General features: G+C 39.2%; 1 protein-coding gene and 1 long non-coding RNA gene across 4 annotated transcripts in view; both read right to left on the bottom strand.

Annotated features, from left to right (window-relative positions):
* Positions 1-10,597, bottom strand: part of LRRC49 (leucine rich repeat containing 49) — a 40,847-nt gene extending 30,250 nt beyond the window's left edge. For 2 of the 3 annotated variants that reach the window (XM_077785883.1, XM_077785882.1), the window contains exons 1-7: positions 10,400-10,597; positions 9,795-9,857; positions 9,354-9,441; positions 7,073-7,172; positions 6,294-6,497; positions 4,909-4,975; positions 885-1,028 (exon numbers count right to left, since the gene is read on the bottom strand). In XM_077785883.1, the coding sequence (XP_077642009.1) occupies positions 885-1,028; positions 4,909-4,975; positions 6,294-6,497; positions 7,073-7,172; positions 9,354-9,441; positions 9,795-9,857; positions 10,400-10,453 (720 nt within the window). In that variant the 5' untranslated portion in view covers positions 10,454-10,597. The remainder of the gene's footprint in view (positions 1-884; positions 1,029-4,908; positions 4,976-6,293; positions 6,498-7,072; positions 7,173-9,353; positions 9,442-9,794; positions 9,858-10,399) is intronic. The other variant, XM_031505791.2, reaches the window with a different exon arrangement.
* A 1,832-nt stretch (positions 10,598-12,429) lies between these two features.
* Positions 12,430-13,280, bottom strand: LOC116184017 (uncharacterized). Its single transcript, XR_013340662.1, has 2 exons — positions 13,074-13,280; positions 12,430-12,618 (listed from the first exon to the last, which is right to left on the bottom strand). It is a non-coding gene; the product is annotated as an uncharacterized LOC116184017 (long non-coding RNA).
* Positions 13,281-13,417: the final 137 nt, after the last annotated feature.

Here is a 13,417-nt window from a genome sequence, read left to right as displayed (position 1 = left end):
ACTACAGTGAAACATGGAGGACATGAAGGAGGAGAAAAAGGACAAGACACACCCAATTTCCTCCATCTTGTCCCCTTTGAACCCCTAATCTAGAATCCTAAAATTTTACTTTTGCACCCATGCCACACTTAATTATTACTCATATCAAACACTCAGAGCTTGTAATTAATCCTGTAAGACTGAAAACTCTTTTCCATGGACAGAGATCAGAGACAGTGTCTCTTGGAGCTCTGTACAGGGGGGTTCTCGGCTCCCTGCCAGGGTCCCAGACCTTCCAGGGCAGCCAGAGGGAAGCTCTGGATTCCCACAAAGAATACTTTAAATACTGAGTTGAAGCTTCCATTCGAAAACTCTGCTCTTACAATCAATACCTGTTTTCTTTGCATTTGCCCCAGCAACATTCTTAAGTTGAAATTTAAGATGGTCTTATGGCTTGGCTAACTGACAGAAATTGAGATGATTTGTTTCTTGAACATGAATTTGTATGGAAGAAGAGTATCTAAGTTTGCACGTCAGAACCACAACATCTCTTCTCCTCTCCCCAAGGAACATCATAAGCTTTCAAGATTTGAAACACTACAAGTCATCATAGAATCACAGCATAGTTTGGGTTGGAAAGGACCTTTAAAGGTCATCTAAGTCCCATCTTCCTGACAACATTTAAAGAAAATAACACCAAAATGAATGTGTTTGTTTCACCTTTATGTTGTATAATTAAGTATTGCAGCAGAACAACATAAGCAACACAATATGAGGAAACACCATATGTCAAAAATCTGAAACACTGATATAGTCTAAAGAAGTTAGTTAACATTCATTTTGTCAAAACCAAGGAAAAGGAAATGAAAAAGAAAAAAGAGAAGGACAAGAGTTTTGCTCCTTACTATAGCAGAGACTTGATTATGACGGAGGTTGAGCTCTGCGAGTGAATCCAGTCCATTCAGGTTCTCTACAACAGTGAGGAGGTTCCTGGCAAGGTTTAACACCCTCAGTTCACTTAAATGACCGATGTTTTCTATTTTGGCAATCTGTCAGAGATATGATAAACATGCACACTGTGTTTTATATGGATATAAAATATATGTGTATATATATATATATTTATGACACACATTTTCTAAAAGTGTACATGAACTATCAGCTTCATACAATAGTGTGCCTGTGTTTCTCTAAACCATGGTACTCAGAGACCAAGAACAAGTATTCACCCACATTTTTCTTGCCATCCTGCAGAGAAATTCAGTTAACATTTCCTTCTATCCCATCAGAAATAAGGTTATTTCAGCTGTGCTGCTCTGTAGCAGCAACCATGAAGACACAAAACCAAAACAACAGCGATGGTATTGTGGTATGCCAAAATGGGGGAATTTTGTGCATGGTTGAGCCTTAATTTGTCTGCAAAGGCACTCACTTATTTCCCTGGGATTAGAAAAGGGAGGGACCTAACCAAGATTGAATTACAGTAAACAGGCAGCTGGCAGATGCTTGTTTTTATACTTAATAACCTATTTTAAAGACTCGCGATAATGACAAAGCAAAAGAAAAAAAAGGCACAAAAAGAGCAATAATAGCTAATGATCCTTAATTTTAGTTTTTATTTCTAGAAATACCATTGTATTTTACAGAGGCATTGATCAATGCTCTGATGATTCAGTATGGGTTGGTTTGTTTCCTGCTGTTAATGTTTCCCAGTGATCCACACAAGGCTCTCTATCCAGGTAGTTATTTCTCATGGCAGGGTGGGATCTGTCCTCCAGCCTATGCTGAATTCATGCCTGACTTGCACACAGGGAGAAGGACAGCCACTGCACGAGGGACAGTAGGGTACTCTCAGTGAAATCCATGCAGGGTGGCAGAAAGAAGCCAGCAGGTTTTCCTGTGGAAAATACTTAACAGCCCCAAGGCTTTGGCAGTGCAAAGAGCTACCAACACAGATCATTCCCTGACAATTAAAATTAACATCTCTGGACCCCTGTGAGCCCCCTTTAGCACCCAGTGCCCAGGCACACTATCCTCCTCCAAGAGGCCAGCAGTGCCATGGTGCAGAGCAGTAAAGAGTGGCTGGTGTCTGACATGGAACTTCCTGCTGCTTTACCCCAGTGCAAGTGTGGCCATGCCATTCTGCACAAAGTGTCTAGCAGCTCCTGGAACAGAAGAGGTAAGGTAGCCATTATTTAACAGTTTGAGGATGCCCCATTTTGTTGGCAATTTCTATATATCCATGCACATATATGTGTACATGTGACTGCAATATGCTGTTATAAGAAATATTTCAACAATTTCTCAATTAAAAAGCGTACAAAAGTAGATACAAGGCCAAAATTAAATAACATCTTAAACTTTTGATTCAAGGTGCTTAAACTTTTGATTCAACTGCTAATTAAACTATTAATTTCTGAGATTTCATACAAAAATACTATAGCAAGAGGAACAGAAAATACCACTTTTTAAAAGATCTTTATACAGAGAGATTTTTTTTTTAAAAAGCAACCCCAAGAGCAGACAGTTGGCATGAAGACCACAGAGCTCTGCTGATGTCTCCCCAGCTAGAATTACAGGCTAGAATGCCACAGTCTAGAATATTAATCCTGGGATTTCACTGCTATTGCAAAAATAATGATTTCATCAGCAACATATAGAAATACTCTTTACCACTTTGCTAAGCTTTAAGATTAGCTTTACTGTATTGCCTATTTCCATTAGGCATGCACACATGAAGGTACACCAGCTTTTCATATGGACTATTAGGTAAGATATAATACAAGCTATTATCACTTCCTCTTGCATGTTTCAAATAATTAGTATATAGTATCAAAAAGAAATTAGTACACAAGTCAAAGTCTAGTTGTAAATACTGAACAAAACCACTATTTATTTTCTCATTTGCTTGTTTCTTTGAATACCTCACTATGAAATAGAATTCAGAAAAATACTTTTATGCACCAAATAATCACCCATCAATAATTAAATTGCACAAATGAAAGCTGCATATTTAAAAAAAAATTTCGAGATTAATGAAAAGAAGTTCATGCATAAAAAAATCAGGTTGCATAATTTTACTTACATCTTGAACTTCTGGAAAGAAAAATGATTCACAGAATTAAACAGAACACAGGAAATTACTCCAATGACATTTCATATTTAAAGCAGTCTAGAATAAAATTTATGTGTAGAGCCCCCGATTGATGCAATTTGGTGTCTATATTACTGTGTTAATAGTTAATCTACTGTATTTCCAATAGCTTGTCTCTAACTTGTGCACAGGATTTAATTGTTCAGTGTTCACCTGGGATCACTGGTAACATATAAGAGATCCTGTACATCCCAATGCTCAATGATTATTTTCGTTTTGCTGAACACCACTGAGATAAGTGTGGCTTCAATTCTCTGATGTGTTGTTTAAATTTCTACATTCTTACACATGAGAAACCATATTTTGAAATTCTCAGAGCAAATTATGTTGCTGAAATCTGCTCTTCAGAAATTTGCAATGTAGAAAAAATACCCTTTAAGATAGACAAGAAGGCTGCCAAAAATAAAAATCCCATGAATTTAAATAGTTAAAGGAGCTCCCTTAATTCAGGGTTTTATAAGCCAACAACAACAAAACCCATCCTTCAAAACAAAGCACTAGTCCACTACGATGTATCCCAAACACAGCATTTTCCCCTTCATTTCTTCATTAAGCATTCAAAAATAACTAATGATATGGGATGGCAGATTGGTGTTATAAATTTTGAATTCCTCAAAGGCAGGGAAAAAAAGAACTTACACAGGAAAACATGCTTATCTTTGACTAGAAAGAAAGAGAAAGATAATTTATGTATGGAAGATAAGTTCATAGCCTTTATTTGGTCTTTATATGAAAAATACACTAAATCTACCAAAAAAGGAAATAACTAACTCCATTTCCAAACATTTTTGCCCTTCACATCTACATTTATGATGAAAATACTTTGAAAACCAAAATAATTTCCAAAATTCCAAGATTTAATGTTAGCTCCTGACATATTTGTTACATTCCCTGTATCAAAGTAGGCCTATAATTATGAAGTTGATCAGCCCAAAACTCCTAGTAAAGTTGCAGATAATGTAAATAGTTAGATAGATACTTGAAGACAAAAAAAATCTCCACTTTACATCAAAATCACTTGTAAGAATTGTGCAAGATGTGTTTAATTTTCATCAGTGATTCCTTCATTTGTGCTGGGAAAGCTTGCTGACTGCCACAGCTGCAGTGTTAGTCTGCAAGTATTTTTAACAAAAACATAACTCCCCATCAAATTTCCAACAGCAATACAAAAAGGATTGTGTTGTTCAAACAAACACTTATGAATGAATATGTTTGGAGATGGCCAAGACTCCAAGGGTAATGCCATCACTGGGCCTAGAGTGCCTCTGCCACTGCATAACGTGCTCATTATTCAAATAATGGGATTTAAAGCGCCACAAACTTCTTGCACCACTTATAAGTCCCTACAATCCTAACTTGTCTTTTTCTTCTCTTTTACACGTGTGTAGGGAATCTGGTTTTGTCAGACCACCAACAGTAAAAAAAGCAATCAATTGTACCTAAAAATGTTATAGCAGTTCTAGGACTGTGTTACTTTAACTGCACCAGAACTGCTTGTGGTAGTTTACTGTTGTGTAGGTAGGAGTGTCATCATACTTGGCTAACTCAGCATTTTAATCCCTGTATCCTTTCTGAAGTACAACACTGAAAGCACAAGGTACAAAAATTCAAAATAAAAATCACAACACCATTTATTAACTTATTGACTTCTGTGATCCCAAGAGCTACAAAATTTGCCACCAGTTCCCTTTAAAGAAACAATACTTGGGTAGAAGACACAGCAAATACATGATGTCTACACAACAAACATAAGCAATCAAGTTATTGTACTGTACCTGATTTCCATGGAGATCTAAAACATCAAGGTTTTTTAGGTTCTCCAGATTTGAGATCTTCTTTATTCTGCAAGATTTCAATTATGACAATTATTTTAAATATTAGATTAAAAGAATCTTTTATTTTCCAGTCAGTACAAAATAAAGCCTTTTTTTTTACTAACAAGAGTAACAGAAAAAAACCCAAAATTTTGAACCATGAAAAAAAAATTGACATATAAATGAGTATGATTTTAACACTATCATCTTCCTTTCTGACTGTCAATAATTCAAGGGGAGCAGAATTTATGTGGCTCTTCTAGAAAGAAGAAAAGGATGGAATTCTTGCTCCACTAGCAACCAAAGTCAACAACTTCATTTTCTCAAAAATTTTCTGTCCTGTCATATTTTGTCAGATTCCAAACCTAGGCTATTACACACCCAACAGCATCATCTACTGGCTGACGACATTAAACACATGTATTGAGCATTTGCTTTGAGAGTAATCAAAGATCACACACAGGTCAAGCTGAAACAAGTTGGTAACAACTCTGATGTGTAACCACTCACTCACTGATAGGCCAAGTCCTAACTACCTCAACACCACACTCCTAAGGTAAACTGCACTCAGGGTGGTTATGATAAGGAAAATAATTCTTCAAGGCATTTAAAATTGTAGTACCAACAACCCCAACATTTTACTATAAACAAAATTGATTTCTACAGGTGAGATTTTTAATACAAAAGCTCTTAGCTCTAGTAACATATGGCACTATTGAAACTTCTCCGTTTAGAACACAGGCTGAATTAGGAGGTACATTCTTTATAATCTGCACATAACTGAAATCTGGTCACCAGTTCTCACTTCACTGAATGTAAGAAAATGAGGAAAATTTTTAAAGTCAGACCACAACCTTTAGATGTGTGAGCAATTCCACAGATACATGTATTAAATTATTAAAATTATTAAAGGCTACAGGACTAAAAGCAATAAATAAGCATTAAAATGCATGACTCATCTGTCTGGTATGTTTCCCAGATAAATTCATCAGGCAGAAATATTTTTATAGGCTATAAATAATCAATGAATACTACATTTGATCTGAAAAAACATTCCACAAAAATCTAAGAACACATTTAATAATCAATCAGAAGGTTATATGGGAACATGTGAAGTACTTTGGAAATGTTGCTTAAATTTACTAAGAAAAGAAGTTTTGAAGAACATGGCACACAAAATCTGTGTGGTTCCTCAGCAGGATCCCTGACACTTAGCTAATCTTAGGCCAGGTCTCACTGGTGTAACAGCAACATCACAAACTGGAAACTGTAACAGAAGCAATGGGAATTCACAGCTGTTACACCACAAGAGGTAGAGTGCCTTAGTTAGGTTTTATTATTTTTACCTGTTCTTTCCCAACAGAAGGACTCTCAGGGATCTCAAAGTTGAAACCCCACTTATCTCTTCAATCTGATTATCATATAAATCTAAGAAAACAAGATGGTGAAGATTAGAAATATTTTGGATACGAGTTATAAAGTTATGCTGGAAATTCAAAAGACGAAGGTGATCTTCCCCATCAATAATCGGGCACACTGTCAATTTTTGCCTGGAAAAAAAAAAAGAAAAAACAGAACACACAAGTAAGTAACAAATCAGTGATCCACCTTCTGCTCACCCACTCTGACTGAACAGAGAAAAGTATATTACCTTGGTTAAGACAGCATTAATTAGGTTTGCTAATTAATTTCTGTATATAAAGCAGAAACTCCTGCCTATTAAAAAAATAACCTGACAACACAGCAGAAATACTTCCAAAATTGTCTAAACCCCTCTCCTCTCAGAGATTTGCTTGTTAAATGGAAACTACATGGAAGTTGCGTTGTGACCACACTAAAATTCCAACAGATGTAGTCTCACACTCAGGTTTTTCTTCAGCTATCACATGAACTGCTTGCTCAGGTCAGAAATCTGCCTGCCTTAAATGACTGCTCTATGGATATATTCATCACAAGGACACACACAGAGATTTTCTCCATGGGACAGAGTTCTCTTAGAAACACACACACAAAACCCAACAACCCAAACCCACCACTGACTGCAGCCATTAGTGGGGCACTGGTCACTCTGGTCACTTTAGACCAGGGCCAAGGCTCTGGCATGTGCAGCCTCTCACCCTCTCACCTTTCCAGGGTAAGTCTGTCTGAGTTCAGGATTTTTTCTTCAGCAGTACGTTGCAATACAGGAAATGCTATTGATGAACTGCTCCCAAAATTTGTGTTATCTATTGAAAAATCATACAGACAATACATGAACTACTTCTCTGTAGATACATGTCTTGAACGACAGGTGATAAAATTTCTTTCTTATAAAAAGAAAAGCATGAAAGTGCTTTTTGCCTACATTCAGTAATATGATTTATCAGTTTTCTTTCCTGATATTATGACTATATCCCTCTCTATCCTCTTTCCAAAGTACATCTATTTCTTTACTTTGAGATTTTTCAACAATTTGTTGTAAGCAGATATTTTGGAAATGCCTTTATTTTTATTAGAATTACCCAATGATACTTTAATATAGGATTGTAAAATTGTTTCAGTACCTGAACTTAAGGTATTACACAACTTAAAATAAATTGAAAAAGACACAGATCAAATAGATGCTGATAGAACTAGAAAATAAAGCACTGAAATATTGAAACACTCTCACTGAGCCACAAATAAATGCAAAGTCTTTCAAAGGTAAGTGCACACAATACCTAGAGATCATTGGTATTTCACTCCTTTATCAAGAAACAGGCAGCCCTTGAAAGCATATTTATAAATTCATCCTTATGCCTTTCATCAATATAAGAGGAAAAAAGGGAGGACGTCTAAAAATACCTGCAAAATTAATCAACAAATGTGTTCTGCGAGCTTTGGCTTATTTGGAAAATGATCCACTGAAAAATACTGATAAAAAATAGATCATTATTCATACACACTACTGCAAAATATAGGCTTGACTTCAGTGTGCTTGCTCTTTTTTTTTCCTCTTCCTTCAAACAAATCAAGTATGTTACCAGGAAAAACATCAATTCTGTAATATACAAGACAACTGTTTTACTACTATAGCAATGAGTCCATTGTTGCCTGACATATATTAGGTATCTGTTTGAGTAAAACAATTTGTCAGTCAATTTAGAATCTTTTTAGCGCTACTCTTCACTTTTATCATTAGCTACTCTAACAACATTCTCTACACATCCTTCAAAATCGAAACTGTTTTTAAAAACCCCCAAAAATATTAAAATCAATTAACATTGTTGCAAAAATCTTACTTAGTTGTGTCACAGGCTTTTAAGCCAATTATCAGTCTGAAACATGACAGGATGGCAGTAAAGTGACTTTTTTCTATTGTCATCTTCCTAAAGGCATATAAAAGATCCCTACTGCTGCTCTTTTGTTAAAGAAATATTTATAAAAAACATTTATTTAAATGCCTGTATTGTATTTTTTAAGAAGATTTCTAGTTGTTTCCTGACAATTGTCTACTGACCTCTCTTAACACCCAAAGGTAGCACCAGGCAACACCTTTGGTAAGGCTCCCAGTAAAAGACAGAGAGACAAATGAGAAGATTCCACTGTTACCTGAAGCACATGAACTAAAAATGTGGCTGTTTTGTCATGCCCTGGGTTTTGTAGGGGTGTGAATAGAAATCTCCCCAAGTCCTGATAAAGACCTGGTACTCTGCTTCAACAACACCAAACCAGAAGATTCTGTCAGTCTGGATGGTGCTGGGCGATAGAGCTGCTCATTACATACCAAAAGACTTAATACTCTTTGGTCTGCACAGGGAACAAAACCAAACTGCAGACTTACTTTTACTTCATAAGTTGCAGAGTATCCCTAAAAGTCAACTAATTCTGAATGGCTGCTGGCCTTAATTTTTTACCAGAATGAATGAAGAGTTGCCATGATAACTAAATTGATCTTCTACTCATACCAATCATAGGCAAAGAGCATTCAGAATGGGTTGAAGTGGCAAGAAATGTTGTTTCAAGCCTCTTCCAGTTCTCACCACAGTTAGCAGTGATATCTTGCTTTGCAAAACCAAGAGTATGCAAACACAATAGAAAAACTAATTTTGTCTAAACATATTAAAATATTAAACATCCAGTAAAATGTCTGATTAGACAATTGTGTGGCTATTGAGGGAATATAGAGTAGGGCACTTGATAGGTTGTGGTTTTGTAGGTAGAAGAAAAAATGCTCTTGCATAAGTGAGGGGAAAAAAGGATGAAAAAAGGCAGGCAGTAGCACAGTGGGTTCAGGACATGATGCAACAATAATTACATTGAATTACTGTAGCCAAATAGGAAACACTGTCACTCTTATGTTTTCTAATCATGATACAATCTTTCTTTACTTTTTAAAGACTAAAACAGATACAAAAGACAAACTAACCAAGCTCAATGAATATTACCTTGTCTTCCGGAGTAGTTTTTTTCCAGATCATGCTGCAGAAGCCTATTGTGGAAAGATGACTGCTCTTTATTTATTCTGAATTCAAACTGTAACACAATATTATAGACAAATGTTAAGAGCTTTCAAATGCAAATAATGTCTTTACACAAACACAACCTCAATACTAATAGGTCTCAGGAATTACAGGACAGAGGTACAGATAGAAGATTGAGAAATCATACATATACATACATATACCTTATGTCTGGCTATAGTATGTTTTTATTTTATATGTTTTTAATAGAGTTATATAAATTAACAAAATACTATCAGATACATTAGATATTGTAAATCAACAGGTGAGTATTGAAAAGCTAATTCCTATTTGAAAGCATACAAATTTGTCTGTATCATACCATACATTGGTTAATATAACTATCCAAAAAAAGGTAATAATTACTGGCTTGGTTTTTTCTGGTATTGATGAGGTCTGGATGACTAGCTGGAGACCATAATTATTAACCTGCAAATTAGAGGAAAATTAAATTAAATCCTACATTTCTCAAAAATATCAATACAATTGTTGATTGCAATATTGATATTGCATATCAACAGAACTGCTTTTTAAACAATAAAGTTATTTTCAACAGCAAAATCTGCCAAATAAGGAACTATTTTGCAAAATACTATGAAGAATACATCATGGCTCTAAGTATCGCTAATTTTTAGTTTACAAAAATCACACTAGTTTTAATTTTAAAAATACACTGAAAGCGTGACTTCCACGGGGATACAACTCTCAGAACGAAGAAAACAAGTGTTGACATTTAAATATGCCTTCTAGTATCAAAAGGCAAAACATGCTGCTCTTTCAGCTAGATTTACGCGACAAAACCGAAACGTCTGTTGTGCTCATAGGAGCACGGAAGGCTCATCCATGCACCTCCCAGTACCGCACAAGTGATGCCGGAGCTGCCACCCGCCCGGCAGCCCAGCCCCGCAGCCCAGCCCGGTGGCCCCGCAGCCCAGCCCGGTGGCCCCGCAGCCCAGCCCGGCGGCCCCTACCGCTGCGGGCGCGGCCCGCGGGCCCCGGCCGGGCCGGCCCCTGCTGGGCACCATGGCCCGCTGTCCCTCGGCCGCAGGCGGCCCCTCGGAGCCCCGCGATCTCAAGCAGCCTGTCGGAGCTCCGCGGTCACAAACAAGCCGCGGCCTCGCGCCGCCGCCCTGTCGGAAATGGCTCCGCCGTTACCGCGGACACCGCGGCTTCCGCCCCGCCCGCCGTCCGGGGCGGTGCCGAGGGGCGGGAAACCGTGAGGGGAGGGAAACCGTGAGGGGAGGGAAACCGTGAGGGGTGGATAAACCGTGAGGGGAGGGAAACCGTGAGGGGAGGGAAACCGTGAGGGGAGGGAAACCGGGAGGGGAGGATAAACCGGGAGGGGAGGATAAACCGTGAGGGGAGGATAAACCGTGAGGGGAAGGGAAACCGTGAGGGGTGGATAAACCGTGAGGGGTGGATAAACCGTGAGGGGTGGGAAACCGTGAGGGGAGGGAAACCGTGAGGGGTGGATAAACCGTGAGGGGTGGGAAACCGTGAGGGGTGGATAAACCGTGAGGGCAGGGAAACCGTGAGGGGAGGGGAACCGTGAGGGGAGGATAAACCGTGAGGGGTGGATAAACCGTGAGGGGTGGATAAACCGTGAGGGGTGGATAAACCGTGAGGGGTGGGGAACCGTGAGGGGAGGGAAACTGTGAGGGGTTAGAGACGGACAGACGAACCGACCGATGGATGGATGGATGTGGCGCTCTGCGGTCCTCCTGCTGTGCCCGGCGTCACCCTCACACCGCTCCCCATAATAAAAAGCCGCTATTATGATTGTGTTTTTTCTGAATTCTACAAGCAAGTGGCTGTGTGTGAAAGCCCGTGACAGGGCGAGAAGCTGGATGGTTCCTGCCGTGCCTCAGAAAGTTGTCTTCTGTGGGCACAGACTGGTCACAAAATGTGACAATCACAAAATGCGACACTCAGCCTGTGCGAGCTCCAGGTGCTGATCCCGCAGCAGCTCCTGGAGCCCGGTGCTCCACTGATATGTAGTGGATGCTTTTAAATACACTCATCGAGAAATTAGTGGTAGGAGTAACGGTGTGGCTGCCAGTGTGTGGAAGGGCTGTGAATTGCCTCATGGTGTCTTTCCCAATCAGAATCATGGAATCATCAAGGTTGGAAGAGACCTTTAAGATCAAATCCAAATGTCAGCTCAGCAATGCAGCTGTAACCCCCTAAACCACAAACCACATGATCCAGTGCAGATCCAGACACTTAAAACACCTCCCTGGGTGACTTATTCCAAGGCCTGGGCACACAAACAAATATTCCAGGTTTAGCTTCTTGTATTGTAATTTTAGTTCCATCTGCTGGAAAATGCACCATAAGAAATCTGTGCAAATTTTGGATGTGCAGTTGAGGTTCACGGGTTTATGATGTTTACTGGATAGCAGTGAGCCATGGGTTTCCCTCTAAGGGACTTCTCTACATTAATACATTTCATTTTAAGTTCTGCTATATTTACAAATACTGCTTTATCTCTACTGGAAGTTAAGCACTATAAAGCACTGTTATATTAAAAGGAAAATAAAACAAAACAAACCCCAAAAACACCAGTCTGGTGATTTCAATGGAAATCTAATCAAAACAGTGTTTGAAATTACATCAGTCTTCATCTGGCCAAAAGCCAGTTCTGTGCTGTAGCCACTGGTAGAACAAATAAACACATCTAGTGTCCTCTGCCATAAAATCAAATTCCCTTAACCTTGACAGAAAGATATATCAGATAAACTGAAAGGTCACTCTCAAACATCATTTGGGTTAGCTATTTGGGTAGCACAAAATAGTTCTTTGTTCATACTCCTGACCTTGTTTGTGCTCAGGGAGACAAATAACTTCCATGAACTCATACAAAATCTGACCCACAGCCCCTGTCCATATTCTTGCCTAGAATGTGTAATTCATGTTTGTATTTCTGCATCCACTGAAAAAAATAGCAGCGATGATAATACAGAATGTTCCATCAGCAGAGAACTAGAGATTTGGTTAGTGATGCTTGTAAGCACATTTCATAAACAAAATACTTTATTGCTTAAGGCACATTTAAAAATCAGCCAAAGCCTGAGGCAGGGCAGTCTCAGAATGTGTCCATGCCAGCAAACCTGACTCATGAGGACTGTTTGCCACAGTAATGAGAAGAACTGGCCCTGAGTGCAATCTCACTCTTTGTCCATCCACATTTCTAAGAAGAAAATATTGAAACAATGCAGACATAAACAAGGATGCCAAAAATGAAGCCGTGACTTAAAGATCATTTAGCAGTTTGGGTACAGACAATACTGAAAAAAAAAAAAAAAAAATCTTCCTTGAGTGAAGAATAAGTATTTACATGGTATATTGAAAAGCTTTTGATTCTAATATTTAGCACATGAATGTTAATGTCATTTTAGTAGCTGAAACACAGTGCAATAGTCTGAATTATAGGGCAGTAGTCTTAACTACAAAATAATTACTGCCTAAATATTTCAGAAAAAGGGGCTGTATTTTAATTAGTTCTTAAGGGGGGATGCTTTTATTCTGTGTAAGTGCCATGCAGAACGATAGAGGAGACTCCTCTGCAAAACCAACACGTATACAGTCATGTTCACTGTGTATCTTATTTCCAAATCTCAACCTCGGCATTTAAACCACACTTACCCCGGCGAAACCTTTCTGACTTTCGCAAAACGCAACGCTCTGGTCAGGGAGCGGCGGCGCAGCGCCAGGGCTGCACCAGGAGAAGAGAAGCAGGCGCTGCTTTCCGCTGAGGAGCCCGCTGTTTTCTGATGGAACAAAAGCAGTCCCTGTTCAGCCGTCAAGGAGAAGGGCTCCTCAGCTGCCCGGCGGGCCCGGGGGCGGCATGGCTGGAGGAGGGTCGGAGCCTCCCGCTGCCGTGCGGGCGGGCCGGGGGAGTGGAGCTGGGAGCGCCGCCCCAGCGGGAGGGGACTGGGGGGACCGGAGGGGAGGCGGCCGGGCGGCTGTCGCAACCCGGGGCATCGCGG

This window comes from Lonchura striata, chromosome 11 (assembly GCF_046129695.1).
Source record: "Lonchura striata isolate bLonStr1 chromosome 11, bLonStr1.mat, whole genome shotgun sequence".
NCBI lineage: Eukaryota > Metazoa > Chordata > Aves > Passeriformes > Estrildidae > Lonchura > Lonchura striata.
The sequence above is the reverse complement of the archived record's forward strand: the minus strand, read 5'-3'. Positions and strand labels throughout refer to the sequence as shown.